General features: G+C 41.5%; 2 protein-coding genes across 4 annotated transcripts; one reads left to right on the forward strand and one right to left on the reverse strand.

The window, feature by feature from the left end:
- Positions 1–443: 443 nt before the first annotated feature.
- On the reverse strand, positions 444–11949 carry sybu (syntabulin (syntaxin-interacting)). 3 transcript variants are annotated; one of them, XM_061673846.1, is made up of 9 exons: positions 11631–11949; positions 9439–9603; positions 8271–8318; positions 7937–8123; positions 6893–7093; positions 4834–4930; positions 4558–4710; positions 2558–2713; positions 444–2196 (listed from the first exon to the last, which is right to left on the reverse strand). In XM_061673846.1, the coding sequence occupies exons 3-9, from the start codon at positions 8292–8294 to the stop codon at positions 1047–1049; spliced, it is 1968 nt and encodes a 655-aa protein (XP_061529830.1). In that variant the 5' UTR covers positions 8295–8318; positions 9439–9603; positions 11631–11949; the 3' UTR covers positions 444–1046. The 3 variants fall into 3 exon arrangements, with proteins under 3 accessions (XP_061529830.1, XP_061529829.1, XP_061529831.1); XM_061673845.1 differs by lacking the exon at positions 9439–9603; XM_061673847.1 differs by lacking the exon at positions 9439–9603 and having other exon boundaries at positions 6893–7039; positions 11631–11947.
- A 4422-nt stretch (positions 11950–16371) lies between these two features.
- Positions 16372–21309, forward strand: gdf6a (growth differentiation factor 6a). The gene is made up of 2 exons (XM_061675531.1): positions 16372–16793; positions 20351–21309. Exons 1-2 carry the CDS (start codon positions 16433–16435, stop codon positions 21307–21309), a joined length of 1320 nt encoding a protein of 439 aa, XP_061531515.1. The 5' UTR covers positions 16372–16432.
- The last annotated feature ends 4100 nt before the right edge of the window (positions 21310–25409 follow it).

Consider the following 25409-nt stretch of genomic DNA (forward strand, 5'->3'; position numbering starts at 1 on the left):
CACTCACATTCACACCTATGGGCATGTGGGGGGGGAAACGAGAGTACCCGGAGAAAACCCACTCAGGCACAGGGAGAACATGCAAACTCCACACAGGCGAGGCTGAATTTGAACCTGGGTCCTCAGAACTGTGAGGCAGACATCCTAACCAGTCAACCACCGTGCCGCCTCTTAAATACATATGTAATCCTCTATAGTTTTTGTTTGACAGTAAAGCATAAACAGTTTGAAGCTCTGCTAAACTGCTTCTTCTTGTGAAGGGAGTTCTGGTCACTGCCACCATGCAGCACTTTTATCACAAATTTTTGCCAATAAGTCAAAGCCAGGAAAAAAAATAAAATAAATCATCCAAACAACACCTCGTAAACACACAAGTTGGGTCACTCGAATCTCAAGGTACCACTGTAATTTGTGCCAGCAAAAACCAGTCAAAAGGTCCGGAGTGCTGTATTATCATGCTTTAATAATAAATACACATGGACATTTGATGCAAACAGCAGGTATTGCACATAGCTCAGGCACATAACTGTCATTTGCTGTGAACCATCAACTTTCTGTTAACAATACAAAGGTTCAACTTGAAGCTCCACTTATTGGGAGGACAAATACACTTGCACCAAAAAAAAAAAAAAAAAAACAAGTGATTTCACATTAAAGCTTTGGCTGAAGGATTAAAGTTTCTTTTTTAACTTAAACATCTCAAAACACGTCAAACTGAAACCGACATTCAATCTTTCATCTCCAAAAAGTCATCAGAACAGGTGACTTGACTTTTAACAAGGACAATATGGGACAGTACAAAACAGCAAAGAGAAATCCATCTACCGAGATGATCATTTTATAGACACTATTAATAAATTCCAACCATTAATAAATGTTCCCTTTCATGTTGCCGTTTCGCTTTATCTCACAGTAAATATAAAGAGCTGGACCCAAAATAGCAACATTGATTAGGTGTTCAGGAAAAGAAAATAAAAAAAAAATACTCAAAAATGCTTAAGTGGTTCAAATTCAAAGTGAGGCGTGTGAGTGTATGTTGAAAGCCATTAGACATCTGGCCTGTGAGCAATGTGACGAAGAGAGTGCAATCCCATGATGCAACAGCCCCGGATGAGAGCAGCGATGTTGACTGGAGTGCTTTTATCCACACCATGCCGCGAGTACAGCCAGGCCACTGTGGGTAGCACAGGTGCTGCGACTGCAACCAGATCCACCAGAAAACTGTTGCTCCAGTATTGTTTGCTGACCACACCCAGTCCTGGTGAGGGATGGTGTTTTTCTGTGCTCATATCAAAATCCAGCTCATCCATAAACCGAGGGCTATCTGCCAGTTCTGAGCAGCACAATCCATGGTCAGTAGCGATGACTTCACTGTCGAGGGGAGCAGGGGTCACCAGGTTTGCTATGGGAGCTATCAAGTCAGGGGAATGTGCAGAAGTTCCAGTGGAGGTGGACAGGTTTGAGAGACCGAGAACAGTGCTGGATAATGTTTGCCCTCTACTCCCTTCAAGTCTAAGAAGCTGATAAAGGAGAGCCTGAATGTCTTGTGACATGGGCATTATGTCAGTCTGGAGCCCCTTATCTTCAATCTTCTTCAGGGAACGTGAGATGCGGCTGGTAACAGAAGCTGATTTAGCTGGTGGACGTAGATTGGATATTTCGGATAAGATGGACATGTCGGGGCCTGACTCGATCCCAGGCTTTGGCTTGTTGGAGTCCAGACTGAAATCCATCGCAGTAGACATGAAGACTTGCTCCAAAATGTCATCTCTGTTGGCCATCTCATCATTTATTAGCAGCCCACTATCAGCCATGGCCTCTACCCCTTGATCTCCCAGCTCCATTCCACCGTCTTCATCCCCAACCATCTTCTTCCCATCCCTTTCAGGACTCTGAAAGACAAAGTCCTGTGTGTTTTCTTCTTGAAGGCTGGCACCGCTCTGAGCAAGTTCCATGCTTTGCAACAGGGACTCCAGCTTCCTGTTTTGGATGTTTATGTCAATAAAGTACTTCTGTATTCCCTTATCTTTTTCCATCAGGCTGCTCTTCATAGTCTCCACAACCTGGCGCAGCCGTTTGATTTCCTTACGGGCTTCTTTAAGGGACAGTTGGGCCTCTACCCGGTGACATTCCTCCTCAATCCAGTCTTCTCTCATTCTGGTGAGCTGGCCCTTGAGATCCTCAATTTCTGCCTCTCTGAAAAACAATGAAAACTTTCACTGTGACTAAGTTATTGGAGGAGACACTTCAAGACTTATTTACTAAAAAAGTAACTGCAAAAAAAAGTTTGGAAATGCTAAGGGAGTACAATGAAATTTTCATACTAATGAGGAATCCAGAAGAAAGTATCATGCAAGACCAAACTGAAGCATTGTCATGTCATTTATTTAAAAAAAAAAATCATATGTAATTTCCAAGTGGATGTCATAAAATGCCAGTTGAGCAGTGCTTCAGGATGTGGCTATTATATCACAGCTACAGTATCACATTTACAATCTACAAAAAAAAAAAAAAAAAAAAAGTTAAAAACAATTAAACAAGCTACAGGCTAACAGACCTGTCATGCACCCTGTTGTCAGACTCCAGCAGCTTTGTTTTCAGGTGCCTGATGGCCACTTCTTTCTGCTGCAGAGGGGTGAGATACTGCTCAGGGTTGGGGGGTCGAATTCCATGGTTATCGCCACATGAAAGGTAGCGGCTCAAGTTCGCTCTCCTGTTGGGCAGAGAAATCAAGTTTGTAAACAAAACAATAAAACACAGCCCAACCAAACATTTCTAATACAACACTAATAGACTTAAAAATTACTCAATACAATAGGCAGTTTGTCTGTCTGAAAGAGTGTTGCCAGGGCAGATGTTCACTGGAACCTAGAATTACTGTCTGACGCAGAATTACTGGTATGCAGACAAGAGATTTGATAGTAGTTCATGGAAATACATGCGTGCTAAATTCGGACAGAATTCACCTTACAAGTTAACAAAACAAAAAACTATAGGCTGCAATAAATTTTGACAATACTTCTCACCTGCCAGCCACCGTTGTTGGGAAGATTACTTTGGAAATGTAGTTACTTACAAGTTACCATGTTGAAAATATAGTTTAACCATTTCAATTACTTACTCAAAGTAGTATAACTAATTACATTTTGATTACTTTTCTTAATTTTGAATGAATGCATCAACACGGCCCTTGGATGTTTCCTCTCAAAATGTGGATTAAAACGATCATTAATTTGGAATTAACCGCATGTTTGTTCCACACATAAACAAAACATGATGAAATATAAATACATTTAAAATGTCTTTGTTGTGTGGATACCATGTGGAAAACATGATAGTATTTTGACCTAATGACAAATGTGCACAATTAGGACAATAGCACTTCATATGACAACCCAGATAAGTGAATGTTCCATCAAGAAGTCCAAAATAAAATGAAAGGGTTCAAAAGTCAATGTTCATATGTTTTCAAAACTTAACTATGAGGCTAACCTCTACAAAAATCGTAGACAAATTAATACTGTATATTGTATCACAGTATCGCGTCGAGGTTGTACTTGGAAAAATATCTCAGAAAAAAAAAGAGCTTTTTCAGCAGCTTTTTTTTTTTTTTAATAAATGTAGCTACTAATAAGAGTTGTAATGGAAATTTCCAAAAGCAATTGTGATTTAACTACACATTTTCTCCCAGTAAAGGATTACAATTACATTTTAAAAAATGTGTTACATAATCTCATGACATGTAATTAGTTGATCCGCAACCATGTCATCCACAATAATGTGCTGAAAAGATGACAACTCTTAAAAAAAGCATGAGCATCAGTATACATTTTTTATATCAAACATAATGGTGGGAGATACTTCTATGCTATGGAACATACAAAACATGATCATGACAGTCCCTTGATGACTAACCTCTTAAATTACTATTGTCCCATGCTGTCCTTGAAACCAAGGTGCATTTATTCTAATGTGGTTATGAACTGCAGCCAGTAGGGTCATCGTCTGGGCTACATGACTAGACATTTGAATTATTGAATTCTTTTGAATCCCACCCAGAGCCAACTAATCCCAGTAGGCTGAAAAAAAAAAGGATATTAAAAAAATTAAAAAAAGAACAGTCTGAGCCTAATCCAGCCACATATGCACTAAACATCCTGGATATTGGCTGTGCTTCAATTTCAATCTCACCCACCAAAAATTCCTTCTCATGTGGAATTTTGATAGCTGTAGAGGTAAAACAGGGTGGAAAGATTGGATGTACTATAATATTAGAGAAATGTCACAATCTATATTCTTTATTTCTTCCACATAGATCATATTAGGGCCATTAGTAGTGTAGTGAATACCATTGCTGCTTTTTTCACACTGCAAGCCGGGGAAACTTCACAATCGATGCCCTAATTCCCTACATGGATTGACCGGTAATAAATTCAGTGTGTGTCCCTGTCGCCCTTGCCCTAAATAAAATGAGCTGGCTCCAGCTTTGCTGCGAACCCTGAACAGGATAAGCAGTCTTAAGAAAAAGCATAGACTGACGTTATTAAAAATATGTACCTGGATGTAGGGCTGGAGTTGCAGCTGCTACTATTGGTTGAGGATGCAGCTCTGGGCGGAGTCCTGTACGGAGCATATAGTTCTGCATCACGGCCGAAGGAAGGACTCCCTGCTGGTTTGAACACTGGGAGCGAGCTCATGTGGGTAATGTGACTTCATTATAATTAAGCAAAGTCATGTAATGCACAAAAAAAAAAAAGACAAAAACAAACATTATTTCACTTTTAACAAATAAAAAAAACTGAAGATGTCAAAATAATGCGAGAAACAGGATACCTGCGAGAGGGAGCCTTCTTTGCAGATGATTTGGTGAGGCTCTCCCTGGTCTTCAGGCTCCCTGTACTACTGGAGGAGCTAAAATCTGCCTCACTTCCTATGTGAGGAGGAATAGTATGTTAGCAGCAGCTGCTGACAGACACCACACACTGTCACTTTTGTAACGCCAAATAATGCTTGTTTTGGTTGTCATTTCAGTATTAAAAATGAGCAATTATCCTATAAAATCAGATTTTTATACAACTCTTTTTGGAAGTCCTTACACTGTGCAGACTAAATGTTGTGACAAGACTTTTTTTAAGTCTTAAGTGCCTATGAAAATAGTAATACTGCATGGTGTCTTCAAATTTTGCATTCAAATTCTGCAATTCTTAAAGGCAACACCGTACAGTTAACCATGTCACAGAAAAGCTGAACTGAAAAGGTCAAAACAAGGTCAGTGTTTGAGGAGAACCTTCTTTAGAAATGCAACTGTCAGTCAACAGCTGATTGACAGTGAATGTTACATACACTCAAGGTGTCCCAATCGCTCTCAGTCACATAGGTCAAATGTTAAAGGATGGATACAAAATGTTTATTAGTGCACAAAACTAAGCACAGTTTAAGAAGTCAGACATTCAACTAAAAAACAAAAACAAAATCCCTACCTGAGAGGCATCTCTTGCCATCAAACAAAACCATAGCACTGTCTCCAGTGATTACCATGTCTAACTAAATCTAAATGGGTACAAATTGTGCAGGTATACAAGCAGTCGGTGCACATTCACTCAGTCAAGTAACCTCCCACTAATCAGCCTAATTGGCTAAGCCTCCAAACTTTTCCCCTCAACCAATCAATTTAATACCCATTTTGGCTCATGGAGTTTTGTGGCCATTTGTATTTGATTTAAGATGGAGGATGTTTATTCTTGGCTAAGGAGCCTATATCCCAGCTCTCAAGGACAAATATTGAGTCAAGTAATAATTCTCTCCTTTAGGTTGCAACCTACGATATTTCGATTAGCGGCTAACAAATTTTTTTCCCCCTTTTCATATAGATGATTCTCAATCATGTGATCAGTGTTTGTCTGCCACATTGGCCGTTGAGATTGGAAGAGGATTCTTGATTCAAACACTCAATAAGCACAAAACAAAATATTGCATCAACCTACAACATGACAGTGAATGACGTCACAGGAAAACTGTCTATTCTGGGAGCCTGTAACATGCTGGCAGGTGTGCAAGTGTTCCGTTTTGTAAGATTTGATCATTGTTTTAAACTGTGTGATTTCATTATAAATATAATATTATATTATAAAAATTATAATTATACTAAAATTTATAATTAAAAAAGTACACTTGTAATTAAAAACAAATTATTTGTCGAAAAAAAATGTGTTTGTGATTTAAATGTATTTTTCTTACTTTACTGGAATTTAAATTAAAATCTTGGCACCAACTGAAATATTTTATTTTGAAATAATTACATTGAATTGAATGTGATTTGTGCATGCATTGCAGACTTGGACAGAAGGAGCAACATTGATAAGAAAACTAATAAACTTTGTATTTTGGTAACGTTACAGTTAGTTTATATTTTTAAACATGTACTGTATATGTTCTTGACTGGACATAATATTCAGCCCTGGAATCCGGTGCTTTATATTCCAGAGAGTGCAGGCCAAGTAGACGGTAACCTACTGGGGATGGGAGGAGCTGCTCCTAAAATGTTTATATTTCTCTCAGATAAACCAGATGGATGCCAAAAACGTTGTTAAATGACAAAAGGTAAAAGCTCTTCCCTTGTGTGAAGCTTGTATGAGTGTGTAAATGTGTATGAAGCTTGCTGCTGTGCTTTTAAACTAAACTAAACTAAGCTAAGTTAGCAAGCGCTAACGTTTTGACTAACACTGGTAATGTTTCTTCCCACAGTCAAATATGGTTTACATGAAATACAAACTTGCAGGTTAAACTTTCAGGAGTTATTTTCATTTAATCAAAGTTAAAATATTAAATGTGACCGATTAGTTCAATTTTTTGGGGGGTTATGCGGTGTTTATTTTTTTTCAGTGTTCTTTACCTCTGGCTTTCATGGCCGACCTCAGCTCCTTCTTGTGCCTCGGAGCACTCCGTGGTTCACGACTGCCCTCCGCTATAACGCGTACCCTCTTCACTTTGGCCTTGCGGTCGGGGAGTGTTGGCGAGCTTTGGGCACTCTCCTCAGAGCCTGATGGAGTTTTGGAGGGGGACACAGACTGACTAGTGGGGCAGCCGGTGTCATCTATATTGTAGATAGGCACATAGACAGTAATAACCAAAACCAGACACACGAGAGCTCGACCTTACACACACACGCATTAAGCTGGCGATTTAAAGGTCCTGTATTTTGGCTATTTAGACCTCCATAGAGTGACTTTCTAACATGGACTTAGTAAAAAAGTGTTAATTTCATTTAAAAAAAAACACCTTGGTTTTGTCATACGAGTGTCCAGAAAAGGCCCATCTGACAGCTACTTCTGTTTGACCCAGTTTTATATTCGCTTTGTCCATATTTGGCTAAGACCTTCCCCTTTCTTCTGATTGGTTATCTCCGTGTAGAAGACCCACTTGTGAGAGCACACGTTTGACATGGCTGGCTTGGGAGAGTAGAGGTAGGCGGCGAGCTTCGCTCGTGACGTAGATGAGCTCGAGAAATTCAAATGACCTGATTTCAGGCCTCGCGGCACAAAAATGTCTGGAACTCAGGAATGCGTGGACAATTTTAATTCATATTTCACGTTTACTGAGGCACCATAGAGACAATATTACATCCAAAATACAAGAAAAAGTTTGGTTTGACCTTTACGTATGTGTTGTATTTATATGTACACAATATGTGTAATTCTTTTTGTTGTATGTTTAGTTTTACAGTACAGTCCAGTTAAGTAACAGTTTTACAGTACGTGCCCCACATGTTTGTAGTTGGCTTGAATTTGAAATGTTGCAATAATAAATTATACTTCCACAAGAATATTTGTGATGGTGTGAATTATGGTCAAATAAAAATGTCCTACACACGAATTAACTATTCGTTACATTTTTTTATGTCAGGATTGAGTGCATCATTTGGAGCTGAAGTTCTTACCCGAGTAAAAACTGTTGGTGCTGATCGTTCTCTTGGAGTGATCTGAGCTGATGTCACACTCTTTGCCCTCCTCTTCTGAGAAAGGAGAGTCAGAAAGAGGTGATCCATTGCCCTTTGGCTGGAAGGGATGCAGGACCAAACGTGGGATGCGACTCCGAGGGCTCCCTTTCTGTGGAGACTTCTTTTCCTGTTCGGCGGTGAACATATTGAATAATGTATAGGTGCACATCCATTTAGTGGCATTTGGTGTAATATATACATATATAAATACATAAATATAATTGTTTCAACTATAAAATCATATCCAACACTATTTTTTTTTATAAAGACTAACCTCATACTCTTGGAATGGTCCCATTGTGTTTCCTGTAGCGTATTCTCACTGTTCAACCATACAAAAAAGGATTAGGTGAGATGTGTTTGCTCTGACAGTGTTTTGACATGGCACTGAAACGCTTAATAAACGAAGACCAAACACCCACTTTGAATTGCGTCACCAAACCCGCTCACGACAATAACACGCACAAATGCGTGCACGCACGTATGCACACAGTACACACACAATTCACATGCAACCTGGTACAGATGGCACAATGACTACAGAGCCAACACATTCTAATTTTACCACCTTATGAAACCAACTAGTATTGACACTATAATTGTAGAATGTGAAGGACATTTTTATTTTACTATATTTCACACTATCACTAAGCTCTTATTTGTATGATAACATGTAACCGGTTTAAGGAATTAAATCAAAATTCAAACGTGTATGAATTTTTGAATTTTATAACAAAAAACCTTATTGATTTAAAGCTGACACCATAATTGGCAATTGGCCGCGTGTGCTCAATTCCCTCTCAGATGGTGTGAATGTGAGTGTGAATGGTTGTTTGTTTTTTATGTGGAGTGGATGACTGGTGACCAGTCCAAGGTGAGATAGGCTCCAACGTTCTGTGAACAGGATAAGCGATATCAAAAATAGATAGAGGGATGCAGAGATTTTAGGATACATGATAATTAATTTTCCACTTACCCTGTTCAGGGCTACGAACCTATGGAGCCAATCCCAGTTGGCGTAGGGCAAGAGGCGGCTTATACACGTCACCCTTGGCAGTCTTCAATGAATCTATAATGCATATTTTTGGGAGGTAGGAGGAAGTCGGAGTACTCGGAGAAAACCCACGCAAGCATGGGAAGAACATGCAAGCTCCACAAGTGATTTTAGTTAGATTTTTTTTGTTTTATGATGTAAAGCCAAATTAACTAATTTCCCCATTACAACTATGTCACTGCCCACCCAAAAGCACAAACTAAACAATTTTATAACAGTGGTATTTCGGCATTCAAGTTAAATAAAGACGACAGCAGAAATGAACTCCCCTTGCATTAACCTTTTCCCCTCACAGTTTAACAAGGAACAAACATTTTTTATTAATGCTTTTGCACTAAATAATGCAGAATTTCCCCTCATGCTTGAATAAAATCTAAACTCTCATCACTTCTTCTGGTTTGTTGGCTCCACTGCCTCTCAGCAGCTTCCCTTAATGGGTCAGTTGCGTAAGTGCAGATGTGATGTACTTCTTCTTCTGACGTAATTGACTCCAATCTTTTTGTTCAGCTTGGCTCTTATCTGAGATGTCGGGCCTACATTTGTCTTTCTTGACCTGTGGATATACACATTTAATTTGATTATAAAATGTATATGTGTATCAACTATGTAATGGCAAAAAGCAAATCTGATTATTTTGTATGCGCAGCTCCAGATTATGACATCCGCTTTCTTCAAACCACAAAGGATCACAAAAATAGAGGAGAGTGCCGTGGGATTGAAACTCCATTTTTCATTGTCAGATTCTAAAATAGAACTGAGATCTAGGTGGCCTCCATTATATATTTTAGAGTCAACGGCACAAACCACAGTGCCATGCTACATGAGCAGATGTCGAGTGGACTGGCACAACAGAATCTGATGAAGCACGAAGAGGAGAAAAACATCCACCCCTGTGCCCTAGCAACAGTCTTGGCAACAAAAGGGATGCTGAAGAAGGGAGCAATTAGCGTACAAATGTGCAGTTTGGCAACTTCTGCAGCTCATCTGAAGACCGTCCTTCATAAACAATATTGAAATGTTATATGTGGGTGATATTGTTGACATAATAGGGAGGCTTTCACATTCTGAATAAATATTATGCCCTTGATTCTGTGTGTGAAAACTGATTTGTGTGTGCAAACGTTTTTACTCCAATTGTCCATTTAATGTTGCATTGAAGCCCTGCCGTACAAGAGGCAAACAAATATTGTACAATTGTATTACATGGCTGTCTCAGACTATATGTGAGATGATGAAAAAAAACATTTTTGGGTACAGTCATATTCTCAACTGCCATAAGATTATTAATGCTGCAACTAAAGACGATTTGTTTTCCCCATTGCATTATCAGCTTGAACTCAGACAACATTGCCAAGTTGTTATGCATCACATCTTATTGGTAAACGCAGGATTTTCAGCATTCTTAAGCAATAAGACTTGATCTAAAGCCCCTCTAAGAATTCATCGCCGCATTAAAGTGTATTTAGGGAACGGGATGCTCTGGAAAAGCGAATCCATCCTAGTGTCATACAGTCCAGTGAAAAAGTATTGTCCCCCATCTCAAACGTTTATATTTTTGCATAGTTTCCCCACTTTGTTTAAGATCATCAAATGTAAATATCAGACAAATATAACCCGCCAACTTCAAATGTGGTTTTTAAATGGTGATTTCATTTATTAATGAAAAAACAAGGCTGCAGGATGGGCGACTGAAGCCATTCAGAAGTTGACTTGGTGGTGTGTGCTGCAGAACCCAAGTGCGCTTCAGCTTGAGGTCACAAACTCATGGCTGAATATTCTCCTTCAGGATGTTCTGTTAAAGAGTAGAATTGTTCCAGGGTCTGAAGGAGCAAATTAGTCCAAGACCATCACACCACCACCACCATGTTTGACTGTTGTTATGATGTGCCACACAGGGCCAGGTAATTTTGAATATTTGTTTTTCCCTTGAAAAACGGAAATTCACATGGGTTATGTTTGACTAATATTTACATTTGTTTGATGATCCTTGACATGCCGGCACAGTGGGCGACTGGTTAGCACATCTGCCTCACAGTTCTGGGGACCAGGGTTCAACTCCCTGTTGTGGAGTTCGGATTTTCTCCCCGTGCCTGGGTTGGGTTTTCTCCGGTTTCCAGACAGATGGCATCATCACACCATGTTCTCATACTGAGTCATGCTTTCAAGCCATCCCTCAAAAAGCTTCACCTATCTATTGTAGTTGTATTTTACTTTTATTTTTTTTGCCATGCAGTATCAACAACTTTGTAATGGACCTTTGCAGTTCTTCTCAACAAAGGACAAGCGACGATGAAATTGGAATTCAAATTGCGAAAGTCGTCATTGAATTTGTTTTCAATTGGTGCCCCTTCGACCACAACATGTTGTTATGCCTATGGAATAAACACACGCCTGGCCATATTTATTTGAGTCAAGTCACCAAAGAATGACATTATTTGCGTCGTCATAACAAACAACAACATAGCACTTTCCCATCGAGAACACGCTCACACCTATTCTTACGTGCGCAGTTCATTTGCTCAGAAACATTCATACAATATGTTCTTTTTTTTCATTCAAAATAACGATCCAAATGTTCACCTGATGTTTAGAAGTGATCTCGCTCAGAAGGTCCTCCGCTTGCTGGTACCAGGTTGTGTTCAACAGGACAGATGGAGCCCCAGTGAGGACAAACACCAATTGGACCACTGACAGTCCGTGCACATTATGACGACCGTCCTCGGGGTGTTACATAACGCATTAACTCTTGACTCGCCCACCACAGTGTAAACTGCAGACGGACAAAATGAGCAATATGGAGCGCTGCGTGTAATCCATCGGATTCGACCAGCATCGGGGCTAAGTAAAATAAAGACGGCACAAACGTTTGACGTTAAGAATACGCAAATATTTGGAATGATGTGCAAATCTGAGCATGATGGCTCTCCATGGTACTGAATGACAGGGGGGCGTGCGGAGGGGGCAGTGCTCGTGCATTTTTACTATTCATAACATTCGCCACCTATTTATCGTGATATTCGCATAAACTCGCGAGATTCGGAAACGTCATGCTTTTGTTTTGGCAAGTGTGCTCTAAAGTACTGTGTTACGAGAATGCTCAATGGCGCCTGTAGAGGGAAAGAAAACATCTAAAACTGCCATCCTTCGTATCTTTTACGTGTGTGGTTCCTCATCATTTGCCACTGAGTTAAAGTGGACCGACATTTAGTTCGAGACTCCGGACGCTGGGTGGAACCGTGTGAAAGTCAGCACGTGACCAAACAAACAACATTTTGTCGTCACTGATGCCCTCTGTCGGCAGTAGCGCGTAATGACAGTTTCTTCAACTGGGTACGCTTACACATACTGTTTTGAACATCTTAACCGATTTTCAGAGTTGACCCAACGCACGAATGTGCCGTGGCAGCTTAATGTGCCAAGAAAGAAATGTGCTGGAAGAAATGATCCAATTTCATTTTATTGGTCCAAATATTTTTTATTCACTACAAACAATATATCTTTGTGCATTTTTCTATGTGACATATAGTGATAGGCAGAACAATTAAATACTCTTCGATTAGATGGAGGAAGGTTCAAAATAATGTGTCCACTTTTTGGAGGCATTTTTGGTTGGTGGCGTGTCATAAGATTTTCTTTCCCTAAATGTAACATTTGTGCTTTGGCTCAATCAAGGATAGGAAGCACTGGTCCACATGACCAAGATAGGCAGCACGCCACACACATATGATGTTAATGTGTAGTATAGCGGCACTGTGGACGACTGGTTAGAGCGTCTGCCTCACGGTTCTGAGGACCGGGGTTCAATCCCCGACCCCGCCTGTGTGGAGTTTGCATGTTCTGCCCGTGCCTGTGTGGGTTTTCTCCAGGCACTCCGGTTTCCTCCCACATCCCAAAAACATTCATGTTAGGTTAATTGAAGACTCTAAATTGCCCGTAGGTGTGAGTGAGACTGGTTGTTTGTTTGTATGTGCCCTGCGATTGGCTGGCAACCAGTTCAGGGTTCAGGGAGGGACACCCTTGTTCTGCTGGGGGACTTCAAAGCACACATGACCAATGACAGTGAGACCTGGAATGACACGATTGGGAGGAACGGCGCCAGAACCTGGGCGGTGCTTTATTTTTGGACTTCTGTGCTCATCACCGATTGTCCGTAATGAACATCGTGTTCAAATACAAGGGTGTCCATATGTGCGCTTAGCACTATGACACTCTTGGCCGCAGTTCGTTGAACAACTTTGTGGTCAATGTGATTGTTCCTGCAGTCACGTCTTGGATGAGAGGGTCGGAGCTGTCAACCAATCACCGCCTGGTGGTGTGTTGGTTCCGATGGTGGGAACGTGTTGGGAACATCTGGCAGAGTCACCTGTCAGAAGGATTATCAACTACCACCTCCATCAGAACTTTAACCGTGGCACTGGGGTGGTAGGTCACTTTGAGTGTGAGTGGGCCAAGTTAAATGCTTCCATTGTTGAGGCAGCAAACCAGAGCTGTGGCCCTGAAACGGCGGCAATCCTCAAACCCATTGTTTGCCACGAGCGGCGGGGGATGTCGTCAAGCTGATGAAAGAGTGCTATTGGGCCTCTTTGGACTCCGGGGGCAGCTGATGGGTACCGGCATGCAGCAGGCCAAGCGAAATGCAGCTTTGGTGTTTGCTAAGGCAAAACCTGGGGTGTGGGAGGAGTTTAATGTCTTCACGATGGCTTTGAGGAATTTTTGATTCACATCCAGTGTCTCAGGAGGGGGAGGCAGTGCACCATCAACATTGTGCAAGGTGAGGATGGGGTGAGGGTGCATCGGGAAATCCAATCTCAGATTCAGGAGGTAAGATATGGGTTTTGCTCTAGCCGTAAAACAGTTTGCGGCACCGTGGGCGACTGGGCAGAGCGTCAGCCTCACAGTTCTGAGGACCCGGGTTCAATCCCCACCCCCGCCTGTGTGGAGTTTGCATGTTTTCTGCGGGCACTCCGGTTTCCTCCCACATCCCAAAAACATGCATTAATTGGAGATTCTAAATTGCCTGTAGGCATGACTATGAGTGCGAATGGTTGTTTGTTTCTATGTGCCCTGCGATTGGCTGGCAACCAGTTCAGGGTGTACCCCGCCTACTGGCCGATGACAGCTCGGATAGGCTCCAGCATGCCCGCGACCCTACTGAGGAGAAGCGGCTCAGAAAATGGATGGATGTAAAACAGTGAACCAGCTCTACACCCTCAGTGTGGGCCCTTTAATATGAACGGTTCGGTCCCTCTATAATCGGTGTCAAAGTTTGGTCCGTATTGACTGCATGCACTAAGTCTTTTTCTTGAATGAGGGAAGAAAGGAACAGGAGATTGACGGGCAGATTGATCTCCAGATCAGTCTGTTGTGGTGAAGAAGGAACAAGGCCGAAAGGTGACGCTCTCATTTTACTTGTCGATTTACTGTAGGCGGCACAGTGGACGACTGGTTAGCACATCTACCTCACAGTTCTCAGGACCCGGGTTCAGATCCAGCCTCGCCTGAGTAGAGTTTGTATGTTCTCCCCGTGCCTGCGTGGGTTTTGCGTGGGGCATGTGTGGAGAAAACCAGGCACTGCTCATCACCTGTCCAACACTGTCCCTACTGTGAAGCATGGTGGTGGCAGCATCATGCTGTGGGGGTGTTTTTCAGCTGCAGGGACAGGGGGACCGGTTGCAATCCAAGGAAAGATGAATGCGGCCAAGTAAAGGGATATCCTGGGTGAAAACCTTCTCCAGAGTGCTCAGGACCTCAGACTGGGCCGAAGGTTCACCTTCCAACAAGACAATGACCCAAAGCACACAGCTAAAATAACAACAGAGTGGCTTCATAACAACTCCATGACTGTTCTTCAATGGCCCAGTCAGAGCCCTGACTTACACCCAATTGAGCATCTCTGGAGAGACCTAAAAATGGCTGTCCATCAATGTTCACCAGCCAACCTGACAGAACTGGAGAGGATCTGCAAAGAGGAATGGCAGAGGATCCCCAAATCCAGGTTTGAAAAACCTCTTGCATCATTGCCAAAAAGACTCATGGCTAGATTAGCTCAAAAGGGGGCTTCTACTAAACACTGAGCAAAGGGTCTGAATACTTATGTCTGTGTGATATTTCAGATTTTCCTTTTTAATAAATCTGCAAAAATGTCAATAATTCCATTTTTTTTCTGTCAATATGGAGTGTTGTGTGTACATTAATGTAGAAAAAAATGGATTTAAATATTTTAGCAAATGGTTGCAATATAAAAAAGAGTGACAAATTTAAGGGGGTCTGAATACTTTCCGTACCCACTGTATGTGTGTATATATTCATCCACTTTCTGTCCCGCTCACTCGGTTCACGGATATATATATATGTATATATATACACAAAGTATATTTATTAAACTACTGAAAGCAAACCCTAACTCTGCACGATATTACGTGTTACGATGAAAATTGTATGTTACTGTATCATAAATTGAGGCGTTTATTGACGTGACGTATGACATTTTAGGAGCATGACCCAAGTTTATATGAACAGTATGCCTGTAGCCTCGCCTACGTCATCAACATTTGCACAACAGTACAACTGTGAAGAATGACCACTAGAGGTCGCTAAAACCATTGTAAACGTCGGTGCCGTTGACCTACAGTCCTGCATACGATACTCCACATCCCGCTGGTGTTTTGTGTTTGGCAAGGACCAATGCATTTCATTCTGTTTCTTAATGTTGTGCTCGTGACCCCTCGTCGTAAAGATGTCACGCGACCAAGTAAATGTGAGATACAAACATATCTCGTCCTGGTTGCATCATCGGTAGAGTTCTATTGACACAGTTTAATGATCACTAAGTACCCTTTCAACAATATCGACGCAAAATCTTATCTTATCTGATGTAATGAGTCCTTGGAGGCTTTAGTCCCAGTGACTAGGCCTATATGATAAAGAGCTTTATACATATTATCTCCATAACCTATAGCTGTACATTTCGGACTTGGACTATTCTTTCCTTTTGTAAACTTGAAGGATATCCAACACGAGCCGTTAAATCGTGAATCACAACTTTTCTTTCCTTTTACGTCGCATTGATGCACTTTAACGCACACGTGATTTTGCGTAGTTCTGGCTCAATCAAGAAGACAATGAATACATATGTTGCGACAGCGCCACCAAAACTTTCCCACATGGCTTCCCGGGTCGCTATTGTGGCCTTTGGCTGGGTGTTTGCAAGTGCCTGTCATGAAATTGGGAACGTGTGGGCGTGTTCCAATCGGCCTAACTGGCTGTGCTCTTGCGCGGAATCTGGAGCGCAAAAGGCACTTCTGCGGGGCGCAAAGCAACCTCACACCCTGACGCGCACACCATCTCCGGCTCAGGACAGGATCGACACTCACCCTCCAGCCATGTTTGCATTTCGACTTGTTACGCTTTATGTGGGCCTGCTCCTTGTTTTCCTTTGGAATATACCATGTTTTCAGTCAGCTGCTATCATCTCTCCGTCTGCCCCGAAGAGGAACAGGGGAGCCAGGCTCCCTCATCAGGGCGGACAAAGGTCAACCAAACTCCTCAAAGACATCTTCGCCTCTTCCCATCATGTGAGCAGCCAGCGCAAAGAAGACCCGAAGGACGATGTGGTGCCGCACGAGTACATGCTCTCCATTTACAGGACCTACTCGGCAGCGGAGAAGCTCGGACTAAACGCCAGCTTTTTTCGCTCCTCTAAATCTGCCAACACCATAACAAGTTTCGTGGACAGAGGAACAGGTTGGTTCGGGGCCGCGGCCAACTCGGTCACATCAATCTCGCAAAGCCTTTCCTTTTTTTCTTTTGTGGGTGGGGGGGGGGGGAGTGTGTGTTTGTGTGTGTGTGTGTGCGGAGGGGGGGGGGGGGGGGCGTAAAGAAACCTTGTTGCCTGCAGTGCAAAAGAGAAAAATGAACGAATCGTGCAAGCGCTGTTCAAGAAGCTGGTGGACCAGTTAGAGGATGTGCATATTTTTCTCGCGTGACTTTCGCTGTCGCTCCTACACTTAACCTCTGGGCGACACGACAGTAAAACACTAATTGAGACGCTCTCTAAATGAAGGCTGTAAATCAGTGTCAGCGCAGGCTTACAAAACAACAACAACAACAACAACAAAAACTCTCCATGCACGTGAATAGGAACCCCCCACTTAAAGCATACTAGGCTACAACACTTGTGGTATCCATGCGCAACACCCCCAAATAAATTGACTATATGCACATTTTCACAGGTAGCCACCGTGCCCGTGTGTGTGTGTGTGAGGAGCAGGTGTCTCAGTCATAAACGGTGTGAAAACAAGTGCTTCGATGGCCAACATTTCAAATTTGTCATGCAGGATTGCAAGTCGTATATGCAACTGTAGCTACTCTGCGACACTCACAATCCAAAATGTATTCATCGTTCAGAGTGCATATTATTAATATTCATTTAGAACAATGGGGTAATTGTATTGCACTTTCAGATTTTTTTTTTTTTTTTTTGCCAGTGTAATAATTAACTCGCATTCGTGTGAAAAAGTTCAATTTTTGATACATTTTGCCCCCCCTCCAAAAAAAATCAAACAAAATGCATTGGTCCTGATTGCAGATCCAAAAGTGTGAAGACGCGAAACAAAAGTCAACACACGTTTCCGAGCTCCTTCTTCTGTGTGCTTCTTGCAGTGTGAACTGATTCGATAAAAGAAAGAAATAACCCCCCCCACCAACGAAAAAAATAGCGCACTTTTCGCCCGTGATTGTGATGCGGTGTGTCACTGGCTCTGACCCCGAGCCGGGCCCGGGGACCCTCTGAAAGCCGCTTAGCATCGAGCGGCTGATTGGAGTGTTTGAACTCAGCGATCTAATTGAGTGTTCGTGTCATAACATATCACACAGTGTCTTCTCCCGTAATGACCCGTAGGCCACGATGATAGGCTGCATCACCAAATAAATGGCTACGGTAAACCCAAACAACAACGAAAATCATAAGCACTTCCTCTGCAGTGAAGTAATTTCTATTATTTCATTGTGACGTCTTCGCCCGCCAATTGCAATTGACATTTATTTCTTGCCGCCCAGTAGCTTTTGTTCCTTTTAAGGGTCCCTCTAAAATCCCCCTCAGTGTTGCATTCTATGAAGTAAGCTGCAGTCGAATGGGAAAACAAATCAAGGCAAAACTACCAACTGAGGCCTGCTTTTATGCACAAGCATGCGCTGCGCCTTTACGCACTCATACGTGCTTTCAATTACATTTACAGATTACGCGCGCACACACACACACACACACACACACACACATATATATATTCTTCAAAAATTAAATCTGCATCCAGATTACGGCGGTTCTTGAAGGTCATTTCAAGAGCACGAGTTTCAATTTTCAAATAAAAACTGTGGTGTCATCGCTCATCACAATGCAGCTGTAGCTTTGAATCGACAGAAAAATGGCAAAAATGGCTTTTGCATACGACAAAATTTGCGTAGAAAGTCGTCTAACGGAATCTCGGGTTTAAAGAAAACCTGGTACATTCTTGTCTGTCAACACGAATATGTCAGTAATTTCAACACAGACTGTTCACCCGGTCCGTTCAGGGGCATTTTAAGTGGGATGTTGTCGTTGGCAAGATGGGACGAAATATAAGAGGGGAAGTGACTTAATGAGGAAGATGGGAATTCAGGCTTTTAATTATTTGGTGAACTTGAATTCGATTTTGTTAAAGAAAAAAAAAAAGAAGAAGAAAAAGAGGTAGAAAAGAAACGTAATGCAGACCAGACGCGCAAGTCAGAGAAACAAGCACACGGTTTCAATCTTTTTTTTTTTTTTTTTTTTTACGGTTTCACTCGGCAGGGTTCACCGAGGGAAACTGACAAGTCGAGTCAAATATCTATTTAGGATAGCTTGTACAAATCACACGAGTGTACGCACGCAGCCTTGTCACTTATAGTTTGATATTTTGATATTATGTTGGTCAACCCAGGCCAGGTTTCCTTTGACGCATTTTACAATTTAAACCGAGTACTGAGCAATATTATTTGTCGTTTTGATTTTTTTTTATTCTTACAACACTATTTCGCGTGATTAAATGCGTTTAAAAACAACTCAACTCAGACAACGAGCAGAACATTGAAGACCACGTTTAAAAAAAAAATTTTTTTTTTTAAAGTAAACACCTGTCGTTATGTCCAGTTTCTTTTTTTGTTTCCCTTAGTTGTCGATTTTAAACTTATATTCAAATTGTATTGCAACTCTCCTCAGCTATAAGCGCGAACATCATAACAATGTAGGTTAGATATTTAATGCTTTGCAAACTGTTTTTTTGTTTTTCTTATCACTTCACATTGATGGAATATTTGCAGACCCCCCGCCCCTTCGCCCCCCCGGGGCTCTTGCAGAGTATAATGCATTAATTGTGTATTGTTCAGATGAGTGTATTCGGCATGCCTTTGGCCCGTTATTTCTGGCGTACATGGCCGACTTTCCCCATCTTTATTTATTAAATGTTGACCGTGCTTCTCCAAAAGTAAATGTAAAAAAAATTGCCAAGATCAAGCACGTATAAGAACCAATGAAGCTACAACCAAGTAACCTTTGAGAGAGATGGTAATTTAAACTGTATGTAATGCTAACGCTCGACACATGCGCCATCAAATAGAAAACAAATGACAACAAGCAAGAAGAGATCCTCCTGCGAACGGCCTCCAGGAACCATTTTCAACTGTGTATGCGCGACAGATTTGCCAGAGATGAAATCAAAATGCGGGAGGGACCAAACGTTTTGAGTTCACAGGTACACAAATGAATTAATGAACGAATGAAATCATTTCAAGACGGCCTTTCCCCAAACGCAAGCGCCCCATATATTGATCAACAGACCCACAATTTATGGACGTAGGACTTTTTGTAATAATAAATTCGTGTTTGTTGTGCTTTTTTTTTTTTTTTTTTTTACTGTAAAGGAATTTCCATGTCTCAATGTTATGTCAGTGTATCGTGTTTGAATGTCTTTGAGTCTTTGCGAGGAAACACATTTATAGGCAGAGCTGCAAACAAAAAAAAAAAAACCTCCAGTTTAAGCATTGTCAAAAGCTTGATATTTTTGAATTTGTGAAATTTCAGAGTATAAGCGGAGGCTCGATTTTGAGCAAAAAATTGTTATGAATGATAAATATCTGCTTTTTTTCAGATTGGTTTAGTGTGGGTATTTTGGGGGAAGAGAGAGGGGGAGAAAGAAGGCCTCTGTGAGTCCCCTCCCTCCCCCATCTGAACACTGTACACACTAAGTGAATCTGACTGCAATTATTTTCTTCTTTTATCCTTGCAGACGATCTTTTGCACCCTCCTCTGCGAAGACAAAAGTATCTGTTTGATGTCTCAACCCTTTCAGACAAAGAGGAGCTGGTTGGGGCGGAATTAAGGATATTTAGGAGAGCTTTGGGAGACTTACAGAAGACAGGCCTCTACCACATTCAACTTTACCCCTGCAGCTCTGACATGCTGCTGGACTCCAGACTGCTGGACCCTCTGGACTCCACCACGTCCAGATGGGAGGTTCTAGACGTGTGGGAGATGTTTAAATCTCATCAACAGCATCAGCGGCATTCCCATCGTTATCATGAAGGGAACCAGCTCTGCTTCCAGCTCAGAGTCACTCTCGGTAATCCCGACACCGAGTTGGACCTTAAGGTGCTGGGCCTGGACAGGAGCGGGCGGTCCCAGCAGGAGAAAGCCATTCTGGTGGCCTACACGCGCTCCAAGAAAAGGGAGAACCTGTTCAACGAGATGAAAGAGAAGATCAAGTCGCGGAGGTCTATCAAGGAGATAGAGGCGGTGAGCGCTTCCGAGGAGGAGGAGGAGGTGGGGGAGGAAGGGATGCGCCTCAGAGGGGTCAGAGGAGAGGGACCCCGCAGGCGAAGGAGGACAGCCCTGAGCAACCGCCATGGGAAAAGACACGGGAAGAAATCCAAATCTAGGTGCAGCAAAAAGGCGCTGCATGTGAATTTTAAAGAGCTGGGCTGGGACGACTGGATCATCGCCCCCTTGGACTACGAGGCGTACCACTGTGAAGGGGTGTGTGACTTCCCGCTCAGATCTCACCTGGAACCTACCAACCATGCAATCATACAGACTCTCATGAACTCCATGGATCCCAACAGCACCCCTCCCAGCTGCTGTGTCCCCACCAAACTGAGCCCAATCAGCATCCTGTACATAGACTCGGGCAACAATGTGGTGTACAAACAATATGAGGACATGGTGGTGGAGCAATGTGGGTGCAGGTAGCGGCCATTCAGCGTCCAATAAAACCTTTCAGAAGGCAAAAAAAAAAACAAAAAAAAACGAAACAAAACCAGGATGATATGTTTGGATGGGCAGAAGAGTCCTGACAGGATACCTCGACTCATGACGTCACATGGAACGCTAGATGCGATCTTTGCTATTTATTCCAACTCACCGCTCACAAAAATGCACACTCACTGCCTTAAAGTGTTATTTCCCAACCATGCAAAAGTTACTGGTCATCAAACGAGCCTTTGTTTCCCAGAGTTTTGTCCATTGTGTGATGGAATCCCATTGGGTGCCACAGTGCACCTGTTCGTGCTGTGGCTGTAGAGCATATGAGAGGCTTTTTGCCTGTCAGCGTTTGGACTTGCAAGCTCTTGTCGTGCAATCTTGTCTGCAGGGCGGACTCTTTTGGGTCTGTGCATCCAGCTCATAATTGCCTTGGTCCAGCTGGAGTCATTAAAGGCCCGTGCAAGTGCATGTTTTGCAAAAAAACAAAACAAACAAACAAACACACAAACAAAAAAAAACCTAAACAAAAAACAAAGAGCAAAAATGAGAGGCGAGAGAATGTCACACACACACGCACACAAACACATGCACACGCACACACGGTTAGAAGAGAGGAGATAATGCCTTGAAGAGATTTTTGCCTGACTGCCAACCAGTCAGGAGGCGCTGTGTGAGGGTCATCATGCGCTTTTGTGGACAGAAAAGGACAAAAACGGACTTTTCGGCCCTGTTTTTAAAAGCACACACGTGAGGTGAACTTTTTCTGTTTCTCTCAAAACTCTGCATCTTTATGAAATGCACTTCCGCAGCTTACTGCGCCAAGGAGATGCAGTCAGTTTGTCTGCTCAGATGAGGAAAATGTAAAACAAGAGACTCGCGAAAGAAGCGATATTTAAATGCACATTAGCTTTGAATGCACTGCTGTTCATTATTTTTGAGCTGTAAATATTTTGTCTAGTCGATAACTTTACAAAGTGCTCCGAATGAAGAAATGAGAGAACTGCATTTCTTTGTAAATATACAAAATGCACTCAAATTGTTATAATTTCTATTGTATAATTATTTTATTATTTGTGATGTACAGAGTTTTATGATAATCATATATTTCTTACATTGATAAGAGTAATTTAAGGTGTATCCAATATATTTTGCAGAGGGTGGAAATTACCATCATTAAGTGTCTACCTCATCATTGCATATCGGACCTGAGTTTTGAGGTGAGCTTTCACAGTATCACAGTACACACACAGTACACACACACACACACACACACACACACACACACACACACATATATATATATATATATATATATATATATATATATATATATATATATATATATATATATATATATATATATATATATATATATAGATAGATCATCTATATTCATATTAATGGATACTATTCCACTCCATTACTGTACAAATAAAATTCAAAACCAAGTCCACAAGCCTTGTACGTATTTGGAGGAATTCCACCCTCGTTTTCTTTGTGTATTAAAGCCAATAAAAATTGTTGGACATCTGTACTAAAGCGAAATAGGGAAAGTCAATTATGTGTGTCATTTTCATTTAATTTCACGTTTTTTAAATTTGTGTGGGTCAAAATATTACATTGCTTCGCAGTCCTATGCAAACCATTCACATTGAGATAGCTCAGGAAAGTCAGAAAAGATTGTGCTGCTCAACAATACTTCCAATGTCAGCAATGTGTCATTGCACATTAGTACAAATGTTCTGTAATATTAACATCCAATATTCAGTGTCAAACCATATTTGCTTGTATATTTGGATATACTTAGCAGGTCTTCTTTGTTGATGCTGATAGTTCATGAGGTCATGCAAAACTTGTAATATTGGCACTTAGGCAGTGGTTTATTGTGTTTGTGTCATAAAACAATTCCTCTGAAAACTTGACGGGATTTAAATGGAGAGGAAAGAAGCAAGCAGATTTGAAATATTTGTAAGCTTGTGGGCTCTACTCTCGGTCTCCAAGTGGCAAATTTTAAAATTCAAATCATTTGCAATTCACTCGCAAGTAAAAGTTGAATTGCATGTCTTTGTGAGTCTGATTGATGTAATCAAGTTGATTCATATTTCAGATTAAAACTTAAAATGTGGTGAAATTACTTTCCCTTTACCATTGCTATCATTCAGTTTAGACTGAATGTCGTTTTAAGGAGAAAAATACTGTAATATACTCTAGCAGTTTTTGTAACTATTAAAGACATAGAGACTAATTAGAAGTGACCAAAAACAGGAGAGCCATGAGAAGAATCTCCCATATTCTCAACTATTCCGGCCAATCTATTCTTCTCATTTGGAAACAGTCAATCTTCCTAGACGACTAATGCCATGAAAGCCCAGACAAGGCTTTACACAAAAGCCATTTTGCCAACATCGCCATAGCCATATGGTAACTGTCCAAGGAAGGAAATCCACAGCCTCACTGTCATCGATATGTCCCCGAATGTACGAAAAGCCAGCTATTTTCCAATGAATTAACCTGGCTGGGTCAAGTTTACTTAACACTTTAATGTTTTCCAATCTGTGGATGAAAAAATTGGAGCGAAAGGGATTGCTCCGATATAAGCTATCAACCATGGCCTGGAAACATTTAGGAAATGACTTTGAAATGTTATATGTTGTCCAGACTCTTGTACAGTATCATGTCACTCCTCACGTGCTTGTGAGAGGGAAACAGAGGATGCTAAGTGCACTCTTTAGCAGGCGCGGCAAATGACTGACACAACAACCATCCCCTTGAGTATAACCAAATGGCCCTCCAGGCTATATGTCTGGAACATCACAGCCATGGTGCTACTTGAGACTTGCTATCTTCTCCTGTGAGCATTCTGAGAGATAGTGGGCACCGTCAAGGTTAGAAATGAGAAGAACTAACAAAGATTAAGTGACTGAGCGCTTAATTATTGGATAAACCTTTTCTTTTTGATTTGTATTTATTGGACAAGTTTTCTGGTTTGGTGGGCACTGGCTGGGAGGTGAGATTGAATGTGAAGGGAACAGTTAAATGGTGATGAAAGGGAAAGGAATGCTTTGTTTACCCGCTCAATCCCCCTCTCCTTAAGTTAAATGTTCCAATAAAACTTCTTCATGACAACCGCCGTATTGTCCCTCCACTGCACGCCGAAGCAGAGAGATCAGAAAGAGAACTGTGTTTATTTGAAACTTGGATCGAGTGTATTAGTTCAAGCCTACCAAAATTGGCAACGAGAAGGGTTCTTTTCACAAGAAATGTGGAGAATGTATAACACAAATAGTCTTGACACCCCACATCTGTGTGTGAAGGCTCCTCTTTAGGGCAGTGGTAGGCTCCAAAGCCAAAAAAAAAAAAATGGGGAAGATCGGCATTGTGATTGTGTGAGTGGGAAGCCCGGGAGCCTCTCCAGGACATAGAAATCATCTTGGCTCATTGAGAATGTGAATGCTCCTCATTCTTAACCTTCCCTTTATCAGTGATGTCCTCATCAGGATAGACATACAGTACATCTTGCTGATAGCCTAGATACCCGAGACTTCAAACGCAAGCGGAACTATATTAAACATCATAACATCTATGGTCAGGATCTTGATTCATTGAAATACATCTAAAAAGTAGAAAAGTGAAAATGGGCTTGACATTTGGCCAAGGCCTGACTTTTATATTGATAAAATCCAGCACAAGCATATTTTCAGTAATGATATTTCTCTTTACAGGGGCTTTTGTCTCCAGAGCGATTCTGTCTTCTGTGTCTTTTAGTTGTTGTCGTCACAGTTTGCGGATTCTGTGGCTCTGTGTATGATAAAGGTCGACAACTTTCTCTTGACACAAGCCAGTGCAAGGTCGAGGTGAAGTGTGCAATTACACATATTGTCGACGTATATATATTTATGGGTCATTTACAATAACGGTGAAGACATACCCCACTACATTTCCTTTTGAAAATCAATTAATTTGACTTCACCGATATGAGTATTTGAATTATTGCCAGTTGTTATTATTCAAACGGAAATAATTGTTTCATCTTTTAATGCCAACATATCTTTATCGCTCGGTCTCCGAAATGAATTTTCCATGATTTG

The sequence above is a fragment of the Phycodurus eques genome, chromosome 4 (genome assembly GCF_024500275.1).
Source record: "Phycodurus eques isolate BA_2022a chromosome 4, UOR_Pequ_1.1, whole genome shotgun sequence".
NCBI classification, from domain to species: domain Eukaryota; kingdom Metazoa; phylum Chordata; class Actinopteri; order Syngnathiformes; family Syngnathidae; genus Phycodurus; species Phycodurus eques.

Excerpts from the sequence above, each read along its gene's own strand:
- sybu (XM_061673845.1), bottom strand. The coding sequence starts at position 8,294 with ATGGGACCATTCCAAGAGTATGAG. Across the intron at positions 4,711-4,833 it reads AAGAAGGCTCCCTCTCGCAG|TCACATTACCCACATGAGCT; the intron begins GTATCCTGTTTC and ends ATTATAATGAAG. Across the intron at positions 2,714-4,557 it reads AACTCCAGCCCTACATCCAG|GAGAGCGAACTTGAGCCGCT; the intron begins GTACATATTTTT and ends TCTGCCCAACAG.
- gdf6a (XM_061675531.1), top strand. The coding sequence starts at position 16,433 with ATGTTTGCATTTCGACTTGTTACGCTTTATGTGGGCCTGCTCCTTGTT. Across the intron at positions 16,794-20,350 it reads TTTCGTGGACAGAGGAACAG|ACGATCTTTTGCACCCTCCT; the intron begins GTTGGTTCGGGG and ends TTATCCTTGCAG.